Source organism: Rhipicephalus sanguineus, chromosome 1 (assembly GCF_013339695.2).
Source record: "Rhipicephalus sanguineus isolate Rsan-2018 chromosome 1, BIME_Rsan_1.4, whole genome shotgun sequence".
Classification (NCBI taxonomy): domain Eukaryota; kingdom Metazoa; phylum Arthropoda; class Arachnida; order Ixodida; family Ixodidae; genus Rhipicephalus; species Rhipicephalus sanguineus.
The window spans coordinates 57,674,311-57,695,548 of record NC_051176.1 but is presented as its reverse complement, the minus strand read 5'-3'; the positions used below and the strand labels follow the sequence as shown (position 1 = coordinate 57,695,548).

The following is a 21,238-nucleotide window of genomic DNA, read 5'->3' as shown; positions in this document are numbered from 1 at the left end:
ACTTATTTCGGTACTTCGAAAACCATGGCCACAAGCCGTAAGCAGAAATGCCGGTATCTCAAACAACTCGGTTAAACCAGCTGCGGTAACCTCGTCTTCTTGAAGTTGCGGCCCAGATAGCCATGAGAAAGTCTATTTCTTCCAGTTCACTTTCTCTACATCGTCTCCCTTGAGCTACTTCGCCAATCTGCATCCATCGGTCATTCTAACCATGTTACCATCCATGTTGCAAATTTCACGGAATTCAAGATGGCTGTCCGTTACATCCTTTATTAACAGACTCTTCTGTATCTCCCTCCTATATGTTCTTGCACTTTCAAACTGCTTACACTTCCATGCTACTTGCTGCGCACTTACAGCTTTTACGCAGTCAACTCGCCACCGAATACTTATCCAGCATACTTGCTCCCGTTTCTCATTGACTGCAGTTGATTGGAGTTTTCGAGCTAGAGGTGAAACTTGCAGTATTGGCGCTATGGCAGCGCATGTCTCGCAACGAGCTAGCATGCTCACGACGTGTCTCATGGAAGTTTAACATTTCATACGCAGTCCGCAGCAATCGCTGATGAATCCGAAGTTCCGTTTATTCAGGATACCTATACTTAGCCTGGCGTGCTTACGGACATTTAAAAGAAGGCAGGGGACAGTATCGTGCATCGTCACGACCAAAACGACGAAAAATTCGACAGTAGACCGAGACTCATGTTACAATGCCGATTCCGTTTTCCTTTTCGCTGTGCGCATGCTGGTTATCGTTTAGAACATCGCACTCTGAGGGTGTGACTCCAGCGCGCAAGCTTTATAATTTAAAATGCTCCAATGCCCTGAAAACGTTTTGACGACTCTGTTGAGTCGTGACCGAAATAGCGCATTATATAGGAATGTCACTAATAAGGGTAAGTTTAGTAGCCCATAAAAATATAATCGTTTCCCAGCTTAAAACCATACAGGAATAATAAAGAGCTACAATAATGATAATTGTTGGGGTTTAACGTCACAAAACCACGATACGATATTTAGGGACGCCGTAGTGGAGGGCTCCGGAAACTTAGACCACGGGCCATTTTCTACTCCACCGAAAATGCGGCCGCCGCGGTTGGGGTTCGCTTCCGCGCCCTTCGGGCCAGCAGTCGAGCACCATAACTACTAGACCACCGTGGCGGGTAAAACTGCAACAATAATCGTTTATGTCACAGAGACATTACTCTGTTATACCAGATATGCAAGATGTCGCGATGCTTCACACTTGCGCGCACTAACACTAGATTTCTAGTTACTAGAACGGTGAAGAATTACTACATATATGTGCTTTAGGTTTAGTGACAGTAGCCTTCAGTATTCTTACGTTAGGGTCTTCACACAGGCCGTGCTTCTGCTGCATACATCCACAGCGCCGCCACAGCCAAATATCACGCCTTTCGGCAGCTTTGAATGCACTTGGGCAGCTGAGACAGTCACACTGAGCTATAATTAAGAGAGTGTAGCGCGTTGACGGTGCGCTTTGGTACTCGAGTCATATTTCTTGAATCCCTTTCAATAAACAGTTGTCTGGACAGCCATGGACTGCGCACCTTCGAGACCACTTCCCCATGGCTTAGTACCGCAGTGCCTTAAAAGCAAAAACAAGAAAACTCAGCTACAACTTTGCTGGTACCTTGAGGGTCTCAAAACGGGGTGATTTCGTGCCGCGAAGAACCGTCCTCAAAGTACGTGCTCAATCTCTGCGCACATGCAATGTAACAACATTGAAGCTTGATGGAAGTGTCCAGTGCCCAGCAGTGACAAGATGCCCATGGTACTGGCTTTGTACGATAAGTTCAATACGCTACACTCTGAAACAACCATATATCATGACTTAAGGAAAGAGAGTGTGTCTCGGCTCGAATAGTCATTGTCGAAGTCGAAGTGTCCCGTCCTAGCGCTGTTTTCAAGTTTCAGGATGCATCAACAAGCCAGCATCAATCGACTTTTTCAGTAGAAATCGATCTGAGCTTCGTGTTGGCTCGCTGAGCTCTGATTGTCCATAGAATGTATTCGCTAAAAAAAATAACCTTTTCTCTTAATTCTGCATTGCTCGTGTCGATGGATATCCGACAATACCATAGTTTTCGTCAGTGTCCTGAATTCGAGTTGTCCAAAGCAATTTTTGTCCCCAACCGGCATTCCCTTCTATGACAGCTTGGCATTTTGCCTTTGCAAGCCTTTTTGTATTTGACTAATTTCTAAAATGCTAGCGTTCTTAATTCCACGTGATCCGTATAGTTGTCTAACGTTTCTGAGTGTAGATTCCTAGGCCTCGCTTAAAAGGAAGTAAGATGACTCCCTCTCCTTAACTTACATTTTCCATACTAACGTAATGCCATGGGGTTCGCAATTATTTCTCTATTCGGAGGGGATGACCTGTTGGCGGGTTTTCGCCGTCGCCGTCAAGTTCCGTATAAAGCACAAATCGATAACATCGCCCCAAGTATCGTGTGTTCTGCGCGCTAGTAAAAGCACCCGAGCGCTGGGGACAAGCGTGGTTGAAGCAGAGATGAAACGAGCCGGCCATCTCCGCCGCAAGAAGGACATATGCGATAACATCGCCCTGCGTGCGAGGCCTGGCATCTATGGCTCAAGCACATAAGAAACGCCCCACCCGTCTTTCGTCGGGCGAAGTAGGAACGTGAAGGCGCGCCCGGGGCGGGGGTGTGGGGGGTTGCGTCGCTCGAGCAGCAACTGTGAACTTTGATCATAAGGGCGAGGTAGCTAGCACTGGTGAACGCGCTATCACGACAGACATCAGGAGACGGCTCGTATACGTGCTGTGCTTTCAACGATTAGTTCGCTTGATACGACAGGCTGTGCGAAAACCGCTTCACTCCCTGGAGCGGCCGTATTCTCTTTCACCAGCGTTTTGTAGGGTTACGCAAGATTGGATCCAAAAGAGTTAGCTTAAGTTAGCTAGTTAGCAATTTCAAGGCTAACTAGCTAACTAGCTAACTAGTTCGCTAGTTAGCAAAAGAGATAACATTCCAATTTGTTGCTATCGCATTAATTGTTTCGCTCTTGCGGCGAAACTGGGATTTTTTTATCACAAACTTTGTTGGACAGCGTGTCAAAGACTTATAACAATATACAGTGAATCAGCATGTATAGCGAGACACATTTAGCAATACAGTAACACCAATGTAATATAGTCATACAAAGCAGTAATGGCGATGCAGATACAAACGCAAACACTTTAAATTGTCTGGGACCCGTTTATTGGTAACTGCCTCATAAAGTGCATTATAGGTGTCTTCTATTCAAAAGGTGGTGCAGGAGCCGTCAAGTAGGCGACTATTGACAGCTGCTCTCGTCGTAAAGCTCGTACTTTTCTCCCCCGCATTTTTCGTCGAACTTCTCTTCGCATTTTGGTGGTATGGCATCCTTGGATGCGGGGTGCACCCACAGCATGCATTCTGTCAAGGAACGCAACAAAATAAAACGGTATTTTATTTATTACGTTACACTGACGACAGCACGTGGCATGAAGAGAAAAATGTACGGAAACGTCTAGGAGAAATTCTCCAGTAGTGCGTAAGCATTCAATTTCATCCGTCACAGCACTTCCGCAGAGTCCTCCGAGAAGTTTCTTGTAGATTTTGTCGGATTCTGGAGTTGGTGGAGCAATGAGCACGAACCTATGATAATCGTTAAATGTCGTTATTTCGGCTACTCTGTACATTTTGGTCAAAGCTACATGTGTGCCAAGCGTCCGATCGCGTTGTCTGGCACGAGGGAAATTCTCCAGGAAACCATTAGCGTTGTGGAACGCCTGAACGCGCTTGATTGCACGCAGGTTGCACGTAGTGGAACGCGGAAAACGCGGCATGCGTTGCCGACTGCAGTGTGAGGAATCCAGCGGTGTTTGTGTCTGCCTCTTTCTCGCGTCCCGTTCGTTTGCTGGCTTTCGTCAAGTGCGGAATAAAAGCGTTGTTTCGACCCGTTCACCCAATATGGTAACTACGGAAGTCCACAAGTCACAGTGCAGGTTAGAATTTTTCCTTTTCTTTTTCTAATGAGATGCGACTTCATTCCGGGGATGTACCTAACTGCGCGAGACTGATTCGTAATGTCAGCGAATACAAGGCGACATTGTATATTAAAGGGACACTAAAGAGCAAAACGATTTTTCTCGCATTAGTAAAGTAGTCTTCCACGATACCAAAAACACCACGCTTGCTGCGAGAAGACGCTTAATAAGCGAGAAAACGCGCAAAACGAAAGTACAGGTGGCGACGCCACCTTGGAATTTCCGCACCATTTGCCATGACGTCACATATTTTTGACGGCGCCTGCTTGGGCCTACGTAGTTTCTAATCGGTTAAATCGAAGTACATTGTCCTGTGAGGGGACCAGAGACTTGACATAACGAGTTTGTGGAAATTTCGTCGAGCCAGTGGCACCAGAATACGTTAAATGCTCTTTGAAATCTCTTACGTCACGAATTACAATTCTCGGCGCGAAATTTTAAAATGAAACTTTCAACTTCGTTTTCTCCTCTAATAATAAACCTATGGTGGTGAAATAAACTACACAAGAGTTCTCCGAGCACACTTTATCAATCTAAACCAATTCATTGTTTCTCTTTACTGTCCCTTTAAACTCATTTTCGAGCAATCAGCCGGAGTAAGAAGGAAAGAGATGAACATGATTTGTTTCGCACTCGAATTGCCTGCACAAAATTGGGTCATGGCGGACGTCGCAGCGAAGGATTCCAGATTAACCTCGGTCTGAATAACACCTCCACCGGAGCCTTGAAATTCGGTTACAAATGTCTCAAAATGCATGCGATTTTGTAGATTTCTAAAAAAAAATGAGGATACCATTAAGGGCGACGCCCTGCAACTTGTCCATATAAACAACTAGCCCGAGGTTGATAATAAAAAGGTAATTAACAAGTTTGTGTTAAGTGCCCTTTTGAGCGTTACTTTGGCAGCAACAAATGATTTACGCCTCGCGGTTGCGTTCGTCTGCAAATACAACAGGTACCTTACGGGCCTATCCTGTTTATAAGAAAATCTGTAGTTATGAGGGTTGCTCCAGCTACAAGACGCGTTTTCCTAAAGTCTGTGACGCAGATAAACGATGATTTAATTATTTCAGGAGAATATAATTCATTAAAACATGTTTTGGCAAAAAAATATGGTGCAGTGCGTTTTTACCGGAAGTATAGACAGTATCGTTCTCAGAACTGGTGCTAGTTTAAAAATTTGCTTAAAGTTGACGTGTCTTGTGAATTAATTGCTGTTAGTTCGTAAATTCCAATTTGGGTGCTACAGTACCTAGCAACAAAGTTTGTCAGTAATATTTATATTATTTAGTCAATTATACATTTCGATTTCTTGGGCAAGTACTCGAAACGTTTGCGAGTAATGCAGCTCAACTACTAGATTTGTGCTGCATTTCAAAGGCGATATTAAAATATGCTTAGGTTAGAACATACGTTTGATATATTGAAACATTTGTTCAAGCAGCCATCACTATCCCTTTCGTTGGACACTCCGCAAGTAACAGTCAATATTTTCTCTCTTATTGAATCATGACAAAGTGCAAGCAGTCACTCACGGTCGCCTGTGACTGGTGGAAAGTGTCCCACGAAGCAGGTCGCACCGTCACTGTACAATTCCTTAGCCTCCTCCAGGTTGCTGGTGTCTGCAAATAAATCAATAAATGATATTTAATAATAATGACACGAAAAATTTTCAGGAGGAGAAGCAGCGGGGTGTTTTGAAGTAAGGGCCATCACTGTACAACCTTGTGATCCTGAGATCACTTAACATCAGCTGATCAGTTAAGGCTTCGTTGCATACGATGAAATGAGTGAACAAGTATGCTGCTAAACAGTAGAAACAAAAAAGCCGTTCAAGTTGCACATTTTTCTTTCTCTCAATTGTACACGATGTACAATCAAATCCTGGGACATGGAAAAATGCCTAGAAATGCAAAGGGCAACGAATTACCGTCCTGAATGTTTTTTTCTTCGAACAATGGCGTTAATTACATGCTCTAATGAAGTTTCTGAAGTGAAGGGATCCATGACAGATCGCTTATAGACACAACATTTATTTTACTGCACGCAAAGTAAGACTGAGAAGTTCATCGGGTGATGGAGGGTAGAAGTCGTCTTCAACTGAAATCGTCTTCAACTAAACTTTTCTGGACCTAAACTTGTCTTTGAGTAAACTTGTCTTGGAGTAGACTTGTCGAACTGCAGAAACATTTCTCGTTCAGCCATGAGTGACCACTTCAAGTTTCGCAATGAGATGCGCGAGCTGCGTTACTTCAGCGTCTCAGCTCCGCAGTCGTCAAGGAAGCCTGTCGTCCTGAATCGGCATCTGCTCCAACACGTTTAAAGTCCTACGCATGACTTTGGGCTTCTAATCAACAAAGCTTGAACCAATATAAATCTGGCGAAGTGATGACGTTTCTTTCTTTTAATCTTTTTAACGTTGTGGTTGTGGAGATAGTTCCTTTGGCGCTGTAATTTTTTAAATTTTTTTGACACGTAATGTAATATTCACCTAAGCAGCCACAGGTTTCTTAAAGGCGAGCAGTAGATCGCCAGTAGATCACGCGGCTTCAGCTATATGTTTTCGGTTGTATTTTACTGCGAATATTTAAAAAATGCAGGTCCATAAAAGTTATTCGAATTATGCCACCATAGATTAGTTATGTACGCAGACGGACATCCTTTAAAAAAAAAGGAAGCAAGACAATCGTCTCAATATTGAAGCTATATATACAGTTATTCACAAACCTTCACGAAGCCTTCACAGGCCTAACGGCATCAGTTTATAAAGGAAACTTGGAAAGGCACGCTCACAAAATTCGAGATCACTTTTTCTATGCAATTCCAGACGACCTTGCAGTCCGAAATAATTGGCTTCCAATTATTGATTGAATTTGTATGATTACGCACACGGCACCGTTAAGCGCTGCTCGTGTTTCAACCCGAATGTGACGTAGTAGAAGGCGTAAGGCAGAGATTGGCCGCACGCTTCGTCACCGTGCTGCTGCTGAATTGAATATGCGCCCGAGTGGGAGCTGCTTACCGCACGAATTGGAACAAGATCTTGGAAGAGGGAAGTGCTTCATTTTATGACACTCGTTTGCGGCCCACAGTGGTTGGACAGTGAGTCTGGCTTCGTGTGCCGCTTGCGCAATCAGACAACCCGAACAAATGATTTCGACGCTATCTATTTCTATTTATGTACCACATGGCTATTTTAAAACGCCGAAACAGAGCTACATAGTTCTCACGGCTATTCCCTTCATGTTTTAAATATGAATCTCGAGACAAACGAGACCAGCACCCCGACCTAACCAAGCAGCAGATCGAATGGCGCCGACTCCAGATACATTCGTTCGCCTCCCCGTATGTTTACTCACATATCTACCCTGACTTCATTAGTCCCCATTGCTCATTATGCGGGGAAATAGCCACCCTCTCTCATATTCTCTGCAACTGCAGGGAAGACCCTCCCCCTCCTAATATCCTGGTCATTCCGTCACCTGTGGCGTGGGAAGAAACAGTTTCATCCAATAGCCCGTGGGTCCAGCATCGGGCTTTATATAGAGCCGGGGACGTGACTGACAAGTATGGCCTGGCAGTCTACCGCCCCTTATATATGACTCTAGGGTCAATAAATGTTTTTTTTTTTCTTCTTCTTCAATACAACTATGCGCCGTACCGTTTGTTAACAAGTTCTAAACGAAATTCATTCATTACTAAACTGATGCCTTGGTTCTTCTTGCGAATCATGTCCGTCTGGACCGATAATACGTCATTAGCCATGCAACTCGAGCAACATTTGCAGGCTTTTCGATATTAAGGGTGCGAATGAAAAAAACATTCAACGTCAAAGCTGTAGGAAGTGCGGAGCAGTGATTCGCCTGCCCTTCGGCGACGCTGGCGTTCAGGGGCAATCGCGCGCTGGAGTTCCAAACGTACAGCCTGCTTGGCGTCCATGGCGGGAGAGGAAACCTTCATTTGTTACTGCTCAGTGACGCCCTCACCCCTCATCATTTCCGTCACCTCCTTTCCCTCCTCCTCACCCCCCTTGCTATAGTATCCTGTACACGGCTATGCTATGCATTACCCTCCCCTCATGCTTTCCCTCCTCCTCACTCTCAACTCCCTTTCCCACCCCTTGCTATACTATGTTACACGTGGCTATGCTATGCTTTACTTTTTCCCCTCCTCCTTACCCTCACTTTCCTTACTCGTCCCATTACTATACCCCACTATACATGGCTATGCAATAGATGGTTTTGCCTGCGTGACGCCATACATGGCTATGCTATGCTTCGCCCTCACTCCTCCTCCTCACCCTCACTTACCTTTCCCGCCTCCTCGTTATACTACACTATACTGGCTATGTCATACGTGGTTTCGCCTGCGTGGCGCCAAGCGACGGCATGAAATGATAGCCCCTGGCCCTAAAGTGCTCCGCGCTTAAAGGAGTACTGACACGATTTTGAGACATCGCAAAAGGGACATTTTTCGTTTCCTTGGTATGCAGTGTCAACGGTGTCCACACACCGGAGTCAGAGAACACGTATAAAATATTTTAATTTGACTTTGAAGTTTTCGTCGCTGAGCATCTACAAGCCAGCCCCACTACAATGGACATTATCCCGACGAGTCAAGACAGTTCCCCCGAGTTTGCGAGTTCTGCCTCCTGCATGCAGCCTAAATCGTAGAAATCACTCTCAGTGTCAATGGACGACAATTCACTCATCGTTGTTTATGTGCACCACGAGCAGATGACGGATTTGCCGCTGGTACGTCGCGAGTTTCTGTATCCCCGTGACGTCACACTGCTATGAAACGTCACGGAAAAGCCGCCCCTCGATATCGAAACCGAAAGTGTCTTTTTAAGGTAGTGGTAATTAAAATATATACGACGCATTCCCAGGCACCACAATACTCGTTTTAGGTTTCTAGACACCAGTACTTTTATTCAGAGCAACAATCCGATTTTTTTAATATTCCTGTCAGTACTCCTTTAAAAACAACGTATATACAGAAGCGACGCACTACAATGTTGACGAAACGCTTACAAAACCCTCGTGCGCTGACCGCTACGTGATGAATCAGCGCTTTTAGTTTGCACCTCCAGGCGATTATGATGAGTGTATACACGGCCATCTACGATGCGAAGTAGGCTTGGTGAGCGCTATTAACGTTGCACAGCAGCAGGAACACAATATCTGAAACTCGGGTGTGGCGATAAAGGTAACTTAGAAGTCGCACTGTTCGTGTTTCATTATAGAGTGACTCTCGAACAAGCAGCGAATGCCTGTACGAGCCGTGCTTGTAGTAGGCCCGAACGGCGATCCCATGACCTTCGCACCGGGCTGAATATTTGTACACAGTACAGCTGTAGTACATCGAATGATCAACTGTGAGCGCGAGCGGCTATTCATAGTTTGTCGAAATTATATTTGTGTGAATATTCTCGCCAATTCTATTTGCAATGCGCTGTACTGATCGCATTGCAATAAATAGCGGTAGTTTCCTAGTACCAGTAGCACCTTATCACATAGTGTCCGATTAACGTGCCATCACACCGCCACGGTGGTCCAGTGTTTATGGCGCTTGACTGTTTAACCGAAGGTCGCGAGAGCAAATCGTGGCCGCGGCGGCCGCATTTCAATGGAGATAGAATGCCAGAGGCCCGTCTGCTTAGATTTAAGTGCACGTTGAACAAACCCGGGTGGTCCAAATTTCCGGAGCCCTTCATTTCGGCGTCTCTCAAAATCATAGCGTGGTTTTGGGGCGTAAAACCCCAACAATTATTATGATTAAGACGTCATCACTGTCATTGGTTTTACAGCATAAACACAGCTAAGAGTAAATCGTCAATGGCTGAAGTCGTTTCTTGCAGAAGATAGTTAAAGGTCACAATAAGAAGATAAAGGTAATAATTTACGATAACAGGAGCAAATTTCAGGAACGTTCTTTAAAGTCGGTCCTTTTGTGATCATCCTGTAAACATTCATGCTCGAAAAAATATAATAATATAAAGAAACTCACCATCGCATGATGCTATGTAAAATACGGCAGGATCGGTCCCGTTCATTAAGTTGTAAAAGCACTTTGTCCTGAAAGACATACATAAAAAAACATGGCTGATCCCCTTTCATAGGAATCGGTATAACATGAAAATGAAACGTGTCTTCACAGGGGTAGTTGGCCATTTATTGTGCATTGTTTAGCCACAAGGCCGAAGGAATGAATGCTTTAGCAACAAATTCTAATGTCACGCGAAGAACCGCAAGCAGCTCGAAACTTGCAGAGCGCTCTAAAGCAGAAAGGACGCACTAAAAGAACGTACAAAGGACGAGCGCGAACTGACAACTTTCATAACTGTTACTTCTTTGTGTGTGAGCAGCGCGCTCCTTTCGGAAACGCGGCCGCTGCAGCGAGCGAAGGGACCTTCGTGCTCTGTGTAACGTCAAGGGAAATTTGCGGTGAAAGCACAAGACGTACAAACCGCCCCCGTCACGAGATAAGCCCGCGCGCACGCTAGACACCCCCTGTAGAGGCGCGCTCGCATCGCAACGCGCGGGGTGACGACCTTTAAAGCACGCCCTCCGGGCCCGTCGCGCCATCTCGCTAGTGATAAGAACACGCTGAAGCCACCGAGCTCTGTGTACCGCCAATGGTAAATGGTGCATATAAATAGCTTGTTGTTAGCGAGGTGAGGAACGTACGCTCTGTGGCCGAGTTGTTTCGCGCCGCGCGCTGCGAAGCTAGGGGTCGTAAGTTCGACTCCCAGCGACGGAATTTTTTTTCTTCTAGCTTTGCCTTTGCCATCTGCTAGTGTATGTTTTCGTGTTAAAAACGCGTTATAAAGTCCGATTTTTCATGCTCGGAGAATACGTTTCTTGCCCCAATACGCACGCGCAGACAGCAGTAAAAACCAATTTTGGCCAAGTATGTATATTTTTGCGATCCAGTTTATTGGAACATTCCTAATTGTTTGCTGCATTAGGCACGCGAACTGCTCACAATGAAAATCTCACTTTTTATTCGCAGGGAATCTCAAACAAAGAAAGAAAAGGATAAAATTGACGAAGTGATCAAGGTAGAGCTAAATTGATGAAAATGTTAAAGCTGCCAGTGATTCTGGAACGCACTGCTTCTTCATGGCGCCCTCAGCCTTAACATGAACTTTTGGAGGAAGTACACTTTAAGCAAGCTGGTTCTCAGTAAACCGGAGTGCAGTAATGTAGACAACAGACGCGGAAGTTGTTTTCACAATTCTCTCCTGGCCCCTTGAAGGGACGGAGAACCAATTTTTGTGGTACCTGTTTTCTTTAGTGCAACGGAAAGCTTACCGGTCAGAGTGTCTAATCATGCTATAGGAACGCGGAAGATGCAGTGAAACATTTTATTATATGTACACTCTGAGCGTATTATATATATATATATATATATATATATATATATATATATATATATATATATATATATATATATATATATATATATATATATATATATATATATTTATTTATTTATATATATAGACATATATATATATATATATATATATATATATGTATATATATATATATATATGCACATGATGTTTCAAGAAATGTGTCCGAAAATCCTCTAAAATCAGGGAAATGCGATATCTGGTCGCTGCCTTTACAATTGCTACTTCTGTAGCGACAGGCATCTTAAGATGGTTAAAGGCATCATTTGGGCCAGTAATTAGGAAAGTGATATTAATTGACTTTTTAATTAATGGAGTTAGGCGGTTATGTCAAATGTGAGAATTCAAGTTATTCATGCGAAGAACCCATCGCAGCTTTGAGATAAAGAAAAAGCGACATCTATTAAATTATTGCAGCGTAATGAAATTCAACCAATTCCAACGGCGAAACCGAAACCGAAGCACCGATGAGCGCAACAAGCAGACGACGAGAATGACGTCACTGTTCAAGACAGCGAGTACAGAGATGTAGTTCATCCGCGTTCGTTAATGTATGTGCGCCATGCGTGCTATAATAGCAAGCGCAGCCCGCACACCAGCACAACGAAGTCGGTTGATGCTCGATATAACGACGCTCACTAATTCTGGACGTCTCAGAAGAATATGGCAGTTGAGCGCTCCCGCGTTTCGGTTTCGGTTTCGCCGCTGCATTTGGTTCAATTTCATTACTTCGCAATTATTACTAGAGGTCGCTTTTTCGAAACCTCAAAGCTGAAATGGATTCTTCGCATAGGACTTGAATTCTCCCATTTGACTAAACCACCTACATCCACAAATTAAAAAGTTAATTAATCTAACTTTCATAATTAGTATCCCAAAGGATGTCTTTAGCTATCTTAAGATACCTGCGGCTACAAAAGAAGTAATTGTGAAGGCGTCGAACAAATATCGCATCTTCCTGATTTTTGAGTATTGTCGGACACATTTCTTGAAACAACATATATATATATATATATATATATATATATATATATATATATATATATATATATATATATATATATATATATATATATAGTTTAAAAGAAACTTTTTTCAAAGTGCGCGCACGGGGATTCGGAACGCGCGGCAATCCGCGTTAAACACCATCACGCAGCATGCGTTCTTTTTCACACTAACGGTCAGCTATTCATATACACCATTTACCGCTGGCGGTACGCAGAGCTCGCAGGTGCTGCAACGCGGCTTGTTCACTCTCATCCACGAGATGGCGCAAAGGGCGCCCTTTAAATGTCGTTGCCCCACTCCTCTTTCGCCGGAATTGGGATGCACTCCTCCGCCCTGCACTTCGGCCTACAAGGCGCGGTCGCCCGTGCTCGTTCGCATATCTCTTGAGGGGGGAGGTTTGCACGTGCTGTGCTTTCACTGCAAAGTTTTTGTTGATGATATAGACAGGGGGATGAAACTTCGCGGCTTTTCTGCCCCGTGACCGCAGCGATCCTAATGTTTGGGGGGTGTACTACCTACAAGCATAAATCAACGTTGTTGTTCCATTTTAATATTTATTACCAGGTTACATATGCGCAAGTGAACCTAAAGGTTGCAGTTCGAGATTGCGAAAATACGAGCGCTACACGGAGTGGAAAACGCGAACTACGCCGTCCTATCTCTCACGGCGAAAAAAGGGCGTTTCTTGTCGCGCGTCCATGTATGCTACGGCCTACGGTGTCCAAAAGGCCGCTTTTACCACCGTAAAGTTTGCTTCAGCGAAACCCTTGCAAGCTTCAACGAAACAGACGCATGAATGGATTCGCGCCGTCATCACACATCGTGCTGTGCTGAGTGGTGTCGAAATTTTTCACGCCACACCGGCATACAATTCTTTCGTATCCCGGCGCACGAAAGGTACGATCTGCATGCTGCTCGTTTTGTTTTTCTACGCTTGCACGGCATATCAGGATACGACTTGTGTATGCGACTAAAAACGTAAAATATTCAAGTTGTGTTTTTACTGTATGAATGGTACGTTTAGGCAATAAAACATTCAAACAAACTCTGCTCTTTATTCATGTGTACACGTGAACAAAAACAAAGTTTTACTTGGAATAAATTGTTGCCAAAATAGGGGGATGGGCAAACCTTCATCACTCAGAACGCAACGATTGCCGTTTTGATCATGTGGCGGGTTGAGCAGCAGGAAGAAGGTCGCACGCTCGCCATCTGAATACCTTCCACTCGGTCAGTTTGGCTTGCTGGTGCATCCCAATTTAATTTCGCGCTAAATCGCCCCCCCCCCCCCCGCCACTTGGATCCTCAGTCCTCATCAAGATGGCGTCCCCCAATGCGTGTCTGCAATGCGCCGCCATGTTTTAGTACCGCCCCCAAACACCAGGCGTTCGTCCGGCGCTGCGAGCGAATATCGTGTTCCATGGATGGTATAGGAAGTTTCAGTCCCCTGATATAGACCGCACGAAGGCCACTTCGCTCGCTGAAGCGGCCATGTTTGCCAAATGAGTGCACTGCAAGCTAGAAGGGCCAAAGTAGGGACTATTTGGTTGTGCAGAGTCGACTCAAACACATAACAGAATGAAGGACGTACGAAAAGAGCACGCAGGTATACACAAGACGAGCGCGAACTAACAAAAGTGAATGTTGTTAGTTCGCGCTCGTCCTGTGTATACGTGTGTGTTCTTTTCGTACGTCCTTTTTTGCGTTTGAGCAGCGCTCCGCAAGTGTCCGGCTGTTAGCCTTTCTGTGTATGACATTCCAATTTGTCGCTATCGCATTCATCGCTTCGCTCTCGCGGCGAAACTGTGACATTTTTATTTACTTGATGATTGTTCTAATTTTTTCCGTAGCTTTTCTAGCATACGTGATATTTGATCAAGTGAGTAAAGAAAAAGTTTCTGCTTAAACATTAGTATGTACATTTTACACTGAAGTAACGAATGAAGCGAAGGCACTTCTTTTTTTGTATCGGATACAAGCTTTACAAAGCGCACGGCAAACATGGTCAGAGTTGAGAGTTGAACGGAACAAAAATAGTACCATAAGTTAACATTGTATGATGCTTCTGCAGTGGGTTAGGGGAGTACGGTGCGAATAAGCCTCCACGTATGCGGGCTGATTACGTACGTTGGCGAGTCGCCGCCGCCTTGGTAGTACCAGGTAAAATTCGCGGTCTTAGCCTCGTAGTCCAAACTGTCGCGTTCTGTTTTCAGGCACTTTTGGTTGGGATCGTTGATGGTGCTGTAGATCGCGACGGCTTCGTCGAACGCCATTACCGCCTGCAAGCACGAACAAGTCAAAACAAGAATATATCATGAGTGTATGAAAACGAGAACCAAGTACCAGGGGTGCTATGCAGGAGGGCCCGAGTTTCGCGAAACTCGGGATCTTTCCGAGCTCTGGCGACACCCCCTTTTGAACGAGCTAATAGTACAATAAGGTGAAATCCATCCCTCAGCGCGCGCTCCGTTCCATTGGTTACGATGAAACGCGGCGTCACGTCAAGGGCGGTCGAGAAGGTTGGGTGGTGTCTTCGAACTAGAGGCACCTTCTTTCATTTGTTTGCCGTTCCACTGAGGGCAGAGGTGCACCCATGCAAGAAAGGTGGCAGAAAGTTCTCCTAACTACATTTTTTATGTGTGCGCGGGCCGTTTGAATCCATTTCAAGCGTTTAATGTCTGCACTAAGTATCCTTTAGAATAATCAGCACCGTGGCCTCTGAGATTAGTTCAGACCGAGCGCCTTACAACGCCACGGCTGGAGCTAATCGCCGAGGCCACATGTATAGTCACCATGGTCGGCCTGTACATTCTAGCGCGTTGCTCCACCGGCGCACGCCGTCTTCGTCCTCTTATTAATCGTCTGCTCACTCCCCGAGCAGGTGCACCCGGCTGATTAGCTGATTGGCTGGGTGGTATACCTAGCTAAGTCAGGACATGCTATGACGAAGCTGATTAAGCCAAATAATGCTAAGGCCGAGATAATTAAGCCACGTCTTAATAAGACCATGCTAATGAAGCCGTGTAAAGCTAAGAACAAACTAATTAAGGTCATGCTAATTAACACGACGCTAATTAGGAGCGTGTAATTAAAACCAAGGTACTCAAGACGTTATTCACCAAGATCGTCTTAATTAGATTACTGCTAATTAGGATTATGCTAATTAGCTATGTGCTATTCAGGACCTTGCGAATTAAACCTGAGTAATTAATGTCGTGGTAATTAAAATATTAACAATCAAGACATGACTAGTCAATATCATGTTAGTCAAGACCGAGCTAATTAGGACCATGCTAATAAACACGACGCTAATTAGAAACACGCTAATTCAAACCAAGCTAAATAGGAATTTCCTCACCAAGTACGCGGTAATTAGGATCACGCTAATTGACATTGTGCTAAGTACATTCGTGCTAATCAGGACCTTGCTAAGGAAATCTGAGTAATTAATGCCATGTTAATTAAACAAACACCAATTAAGACATAACTATTCACTGCCATATTATAGTCACTGCCATACCAAATAACTGGGAAGCGTAATTCTATCTGAAGCAGGTTCGTTCTTCGACTCGTGCTTTACTGACCAGGCTCAAAACCAGAAAATTTGCACAGATGGTGAAACGATTGAGTACGAGCCCTGGCTCCGTTGGAACCTAGTTCCCTCTCCACTTTTCGCCATTTCTGATGCTAAGCTTCCTGGAAATGAGATGAAAAATTTTCTCGAAGAAACAAATATTTTATATAAATATTAGGCTTCAGTTCATACTAAAAGCCAAATGAGTAACATAAATGTTCTCATCTGTTCAGCATTGTATGATGTTATGACGATGTGTTCTACGTTATTTGTCTTCTGTGTTTTGCTGTGTATCACAAGCCGTACAAAACATTTGAATTTACGCGTGCACACATGAACTCATTTTACTTACCTGAACTCGCATTCGAATATTTGTGACTCATGTGCTGTGGAGCTATACTTTGTTTGTAGATCTATTGTTCTACTGGGTGGCATGTTTGTGCCACTTTCATTTTTCTTCTTTTTCTATTTCTTTTTACGACGTTTCATTTGTTGAGTGACAAGGAGTAGCCGCTCCCGTCATAAAGGCACCAACCTCTCCTATACATCATTTCAAAATAACAAAAAAATACTACAGATGCCACACAATGTGGGAGTCGATTTCGTGCGAAGTAATCAGCGAGTAGCCTATGCCGCAATTTCTTTCATTGAGCCAAGCGTTACGAGGTGGATTGACGTCCTTGCGTAGCTTGAGCAGCTGTGTGCATTTCGTGGACTCACCCGGCATATCCATTACACTGGCGCCTAAATGGTAGCCTAGGATCCTACGTAATGTCAGCGCACGCGTTATAGCACATGCGTCGGTTTTATCGAAACGAAGTGCACGCTACGGTGCGAAGATGTTCATGCCATAAGTAGCGGTCATCCGTGTATTCCTCCTGGGTCCAGAAACCCTTGACCGTAGCTTGCTGAGTCACATGGGTACATATTTATTGTTTATTACATTGTTATATATGCGCATAGCCAGGCCTGCAACCACAATTGCCGTTGCGCGGACATGACGTCTGAACAGGGTATTTTTCCGAAGAAGTTTCAAGCCCTCGCGTAGCTCTGTTGTAGACTATACTCGACTGCCACGCAGAACGCTTGTTTTCGAATCCCACTGGAACGTTGAATTTTATTATTTGCATCTATCGGGGTTTTTCACTCACCGACAACGCCTCCGACCCCTGCGCCGAATGTTCTCCCACACGGGCTCCTTAAGGCTATCGCGTTAGCATTTCCAAAATTTATTGTCGCCGTTACTCGGTGAATCACTGTGAATTGCTTGTATACATACGCGCATTCTACGGACCGTGGTATGCGAGTATGCGTCGCACGTTACTGACGGAACGGTTCAGTGATGTACGTGGCAGGCATGTCACGTTATTCATCTCATAACCTGCTAATTGTTTGACTGGAAAATCTCTCTGCAAGGGATAGATAGATAGATAGATAGATAGATAGATAGATAGATAGATAGATAGATAGATAGATAGATAGATAGATAGATAGATAGATAGATAGATAGATAGATAGATAGATAGATAGATAGATAGATAGATAGATAGATAGATAGATAGATAGATAGATAGATAGATAGATAGATAGATAGATAGATAGATAGATAGATAGATAGATAGATAGATAGATAGATAGATACGGTCATAGTGGCTTTGGTTCGCTAAGAAATGCTTCGCATTTAGGAGCAACATGAGATGCTGAAATTTGTTGCTTTGCTGTATTCTCGCGAGCAAATCCCAACATGTTCTCTGAATTTCTCAACAATGACAACTCTCCACAAAGGCTTTCGTCCGCACTACTGTGGAGAGGATCAATTATATAGCCATACGGTGATTCACCAAGAGCCACAAACACATTCAAGAGGACGTTGTACAAAGACTGGGCGTCATTGCAGTTCTGGAGGCAATCATTCCGACCAGTAAGAGAGACGCCAGAGAAGACCTGGAAATAATCAGTATAATCTCCGGACCATAGACAGTTCAAGCTAAATGTCGTCACTGCGGCATTTCAATGAAGACAAGGCTGGAACAGAAAGCTCGCAAGGCTTCTAAGGTTAGCCACTTCGCAACAGCATAATCTTGAAGATTTACTCTTCTAGAAAAACTCGTCGGCGTTCTGATCAAACTTCACGTAAATTGATCGCCTGTGATAGAATTAGGCACGTTTAGAAACTTTGAACTTCGGTTTTATGATCTTTTTTTTTCAATATTGCGCAATTTTTACTACGTCTGGACACAAGTTTGTGAGCGTAGTAGAAGTCAACATGAGCTAACTTTTTATTGAACTTGCCCGTTGATGTAATAATTGCAATTCAGGTTTTGTGCTGTAAATTAGTGCAATTTTTGTAACGTTAATTTTGAATAACAATTTGTGAATTCTTTGTTAATAACTTTAGTCGAGATAAAAAAAAATATATTGAAATACGACTGAAAAGAAAACAATTTTCACATCTCTTGCAATTATTCACCTATACAGAGCAATCACTAAAACCATCTTATAGTACTTCCTTTGGCCTGCGATGAAGCTCAAACCTTGCACAAAACGCCCAATTTCGCCCACTGCCGTGCTCTAGATGAAAAAAATGATCAGAAAAGCTATTCAAAAGAAAATTACGCTCGGAATGCGAATAAACATCTTAGTGGGCATAATTTTTCAACAATAAGCTTACCGAAAATAGTTGTAGGAGAAGCATTAGTCCGCGGCACAATAAAGAAATATTCGCAACTACTGTGTTCGTAAGCACCTCCCAATTAACAGTATAAAATGACGAGGCTCTAAAGCATTAAGCTGTATGCTAAATTTTGAGATAGTAGATAAGTTGGTATAGCTAAAATTGTTATAGTTAACACGTGTGCATTGCGTGTTAAATATAACGATTTTCAAATCAGTTCCTCCGCTTGATTGTTCAAGTTGCCCATCGAGATGATAATATTTTTTAAACGAGCTCATGAAAAAAAGAGTGGTAGAATTCTTCCAGGAGAGAAAAGACATATTTTTCTCGGATATCATATATAATATGGACAAACTTTATTACCTAAATATTGCCACAAGCGCCATAATCGGTCAATTGCTAATATTTCTTTAGGCGTGATCGTTCACGGCGAAACATTATAGTAAGAAACAACGACGCTGCTGAATATAAAAAAAAACACATTCGGTCTGGGAGCTCGTTCGGCATGATGCGTGTGCTTCGTTCTGGCTTCACCCATAGTACTCATTTTTATTCTTTTTGCGAGCGTGACATTTCACAGGCATCCCGTAGTTGGGGGTGGCAATGCGCCACAAGAATGAAAGCGCACTATACGATGCTTCTTTCCCATCACACTCACATATGATCACTACAAATTTGCAGTGGCATTGAGTTCTTAAATTTAACGCCCTGAAAGTGGTTACCGTTGCACGCGATTACACGCCGTGCATCTGGTACAATTTTCAGCTGGGCGTCGGTAAAATGCGGTGAAACATTGCGGCATGTTGCGCTGAAATATCAGCGCCACCTGTCACAATGTCCATCCCAACTTGCGCCACTCTGTAAAAACAGCTACAGGCTACGCACCTCGAGGACGTTAATGATGTCATTTTCTTGGGCGTCGGTCTGGACAGACAGCGAGACGACCAAGACCACCAGGACAGGGATGAGAAACGCCATTTCTACTGCGATGGCGTTCGCTACGAGTTACTGCAGTTATATCGTCTAACACGACCAACCCGACCTCGACCGAAGGCACCCTTTTGACCGCTTATAGCCCCACCCGCGGCCGATGTCATCCAATACGCGCGAACGTCACGGTGCGCTGTACCGGCGAATGGGGGATGAACGTATAATTACAACGACCGAGGCGTCAATGGTGCTTTTCCGCTGTGTACTGAAACATTGATCAAATAACCTGTGAAAAGAGCGGCACGTGTTTCAACTTTTAGTGCAACCGAGAGCATATCGTTTTCGTTTTTTTTTTCACTTCATAACGCATATTCAGCAGCCTTGGTACTGCACCTGTCGTAAGCAGCTTTTAAAACTTGTTTTTGGACACGATCTAAGCGGGGTGGCTCGTTTAAGCCGAATGGATAACACACACACAGCTGCAATCTCTTCTGTGAAGGGTAAAAAAATGTGCTCACTTGCGTCTCGCCTGCTTCCGCAAAACAATAATAAAATTGTAAGCGCAGCGCTCTGACAGAAAGCAACAAAATTTGCAACATAAAAGCGGGAGAGCTGACAAAAAAAATAGTCTTGGCTGTTATTATTGCTTCCGAACGTGTGGGTAGCCTTATGCTTAAACAAGGAGCGGAAGCTATGAGCTATCTGGTCAAGCTACATCCACTTTTTTAATGCATCTCTTAATAACATAGGACATCCTGAAACCACCTTGGGCCGTAAGAATGCGCTACTAAGGTTCATCGATTTCTCCATACTTTTAAGAATACGGCCCAAGGGACAGTTTGTTTTGTCATTTTACCTTAATTCCGGGAAAATCTGTCGCTGCGCAAGGCTCGCAGATGTATTTTGTAACGAAAAATATTTGCACAGAGTTTTAAATGGTGGCATTATTTCGAAATTCATTGTGTCATGGTGGGCTGTCGTTTACAGCTATCAGAAAGTGATGATTATTAGAGAGAAAATTTCAAGCAAACATTTATTTGAATGACCTAAGGTGTTTTTTAGACACAATATTAATGAGAACTAACAGACAATAATGCCAAGGAAAGTATAGGGGGTGCTATTTGTAGTAATTATGATATAAATATGAAGAAAGTAAAGTGGACGAAAGGATAACTTGCCGCCGGCAGGGACCGAACCTGCGACCTTCAAATAACGCGTCGGCAGTCATCCTCTCGTCCACTTTATTGGGAATATATGTACGTTTAAACATAGGAGTGTTAGGCAGCGCCGCATTCATTTGTGAGATTAACACTTTGTGGTGTTTGGTGCTAACCTTACTTTAAATAAGTGTAGTCCCAACTTACAACCGATAGCTTTAGGATCTCATCCTGTGCACATTGTTGTCGGGCTTCTCACATGTGAGTATAAAAAAAAGTTGTTGTTAATATAGTTGTTGAAGTTTCACGTACCAAGACCACGATATGATTACGAGGGACGCCGTAGTGGAGGGCTCCAGTAATTTCAACCACCTGAGGTTCTTTAACTTGTACCTAAATATAAGTACACGGGCCTCTA

General features: G+C 43.9%; 1 protein-coding gene across 1 annotated transcript; it reads right to left on the bottom strand.

The window, feature by feature from the left end:
- Positions 1 to 3,228: 3,228 nt before the first annotated feature.
- Positions 3,229 to 19,819, bottom strand: LOC119391698 (uncharacterized). Its single transcript, XM_037659360.2, has 5 exons — positions 19,619 to 19,819; positions 14,613 to 14,764; positions 10,067 to 10,134; positions 5,593 to 5,679; positions 3,229 to 3,443 (listed from the first exon to the last, which is right to left on the bottom strand). Exons 1-5 carry the CDS (start codon positions 19,709 to 19,711, stop codon positions 3,322 to 3,324), a joined length of 522 nt encoding a protein of 173 aa, XP_037515288.1. The 5' UTR covers positions 19,712 to 19,819; the 3' UTR covers positions 3,229 to 3,321.
- Between the last annotated feature and the right edge of the window lie 1,419 nt (positions 19,820 to 21,238).

What these genes read in the sequence shown, in the direction of transcription:
- LOC119391698 (XM_037659360.2), bottom strand. Translation starts at nt 19,711, where the DNA reads ATGGCGTTTCTCATCCCTGTCCTGGTGGTCTTGGTCGTCTCGCTGTCT. An exon ending in ACATCATTAACGTCCTCGAG is followed by an intron (nt 14,765 to 19,618) that starts GTGCGTAGCCTG and finishes TCGTGCTTGCAG; the next exon opens with GCGGTAATGGCGTTCGACGA. An exon ending in TTACATAGCATCATGCGATG is followed by an intron (nt 5,680 to 10,066) that starts GTGAGTTTCTTT and finishes ATTTATTTGCAG; the next exon opens with ACACCAGCAACCTGGAGGAG.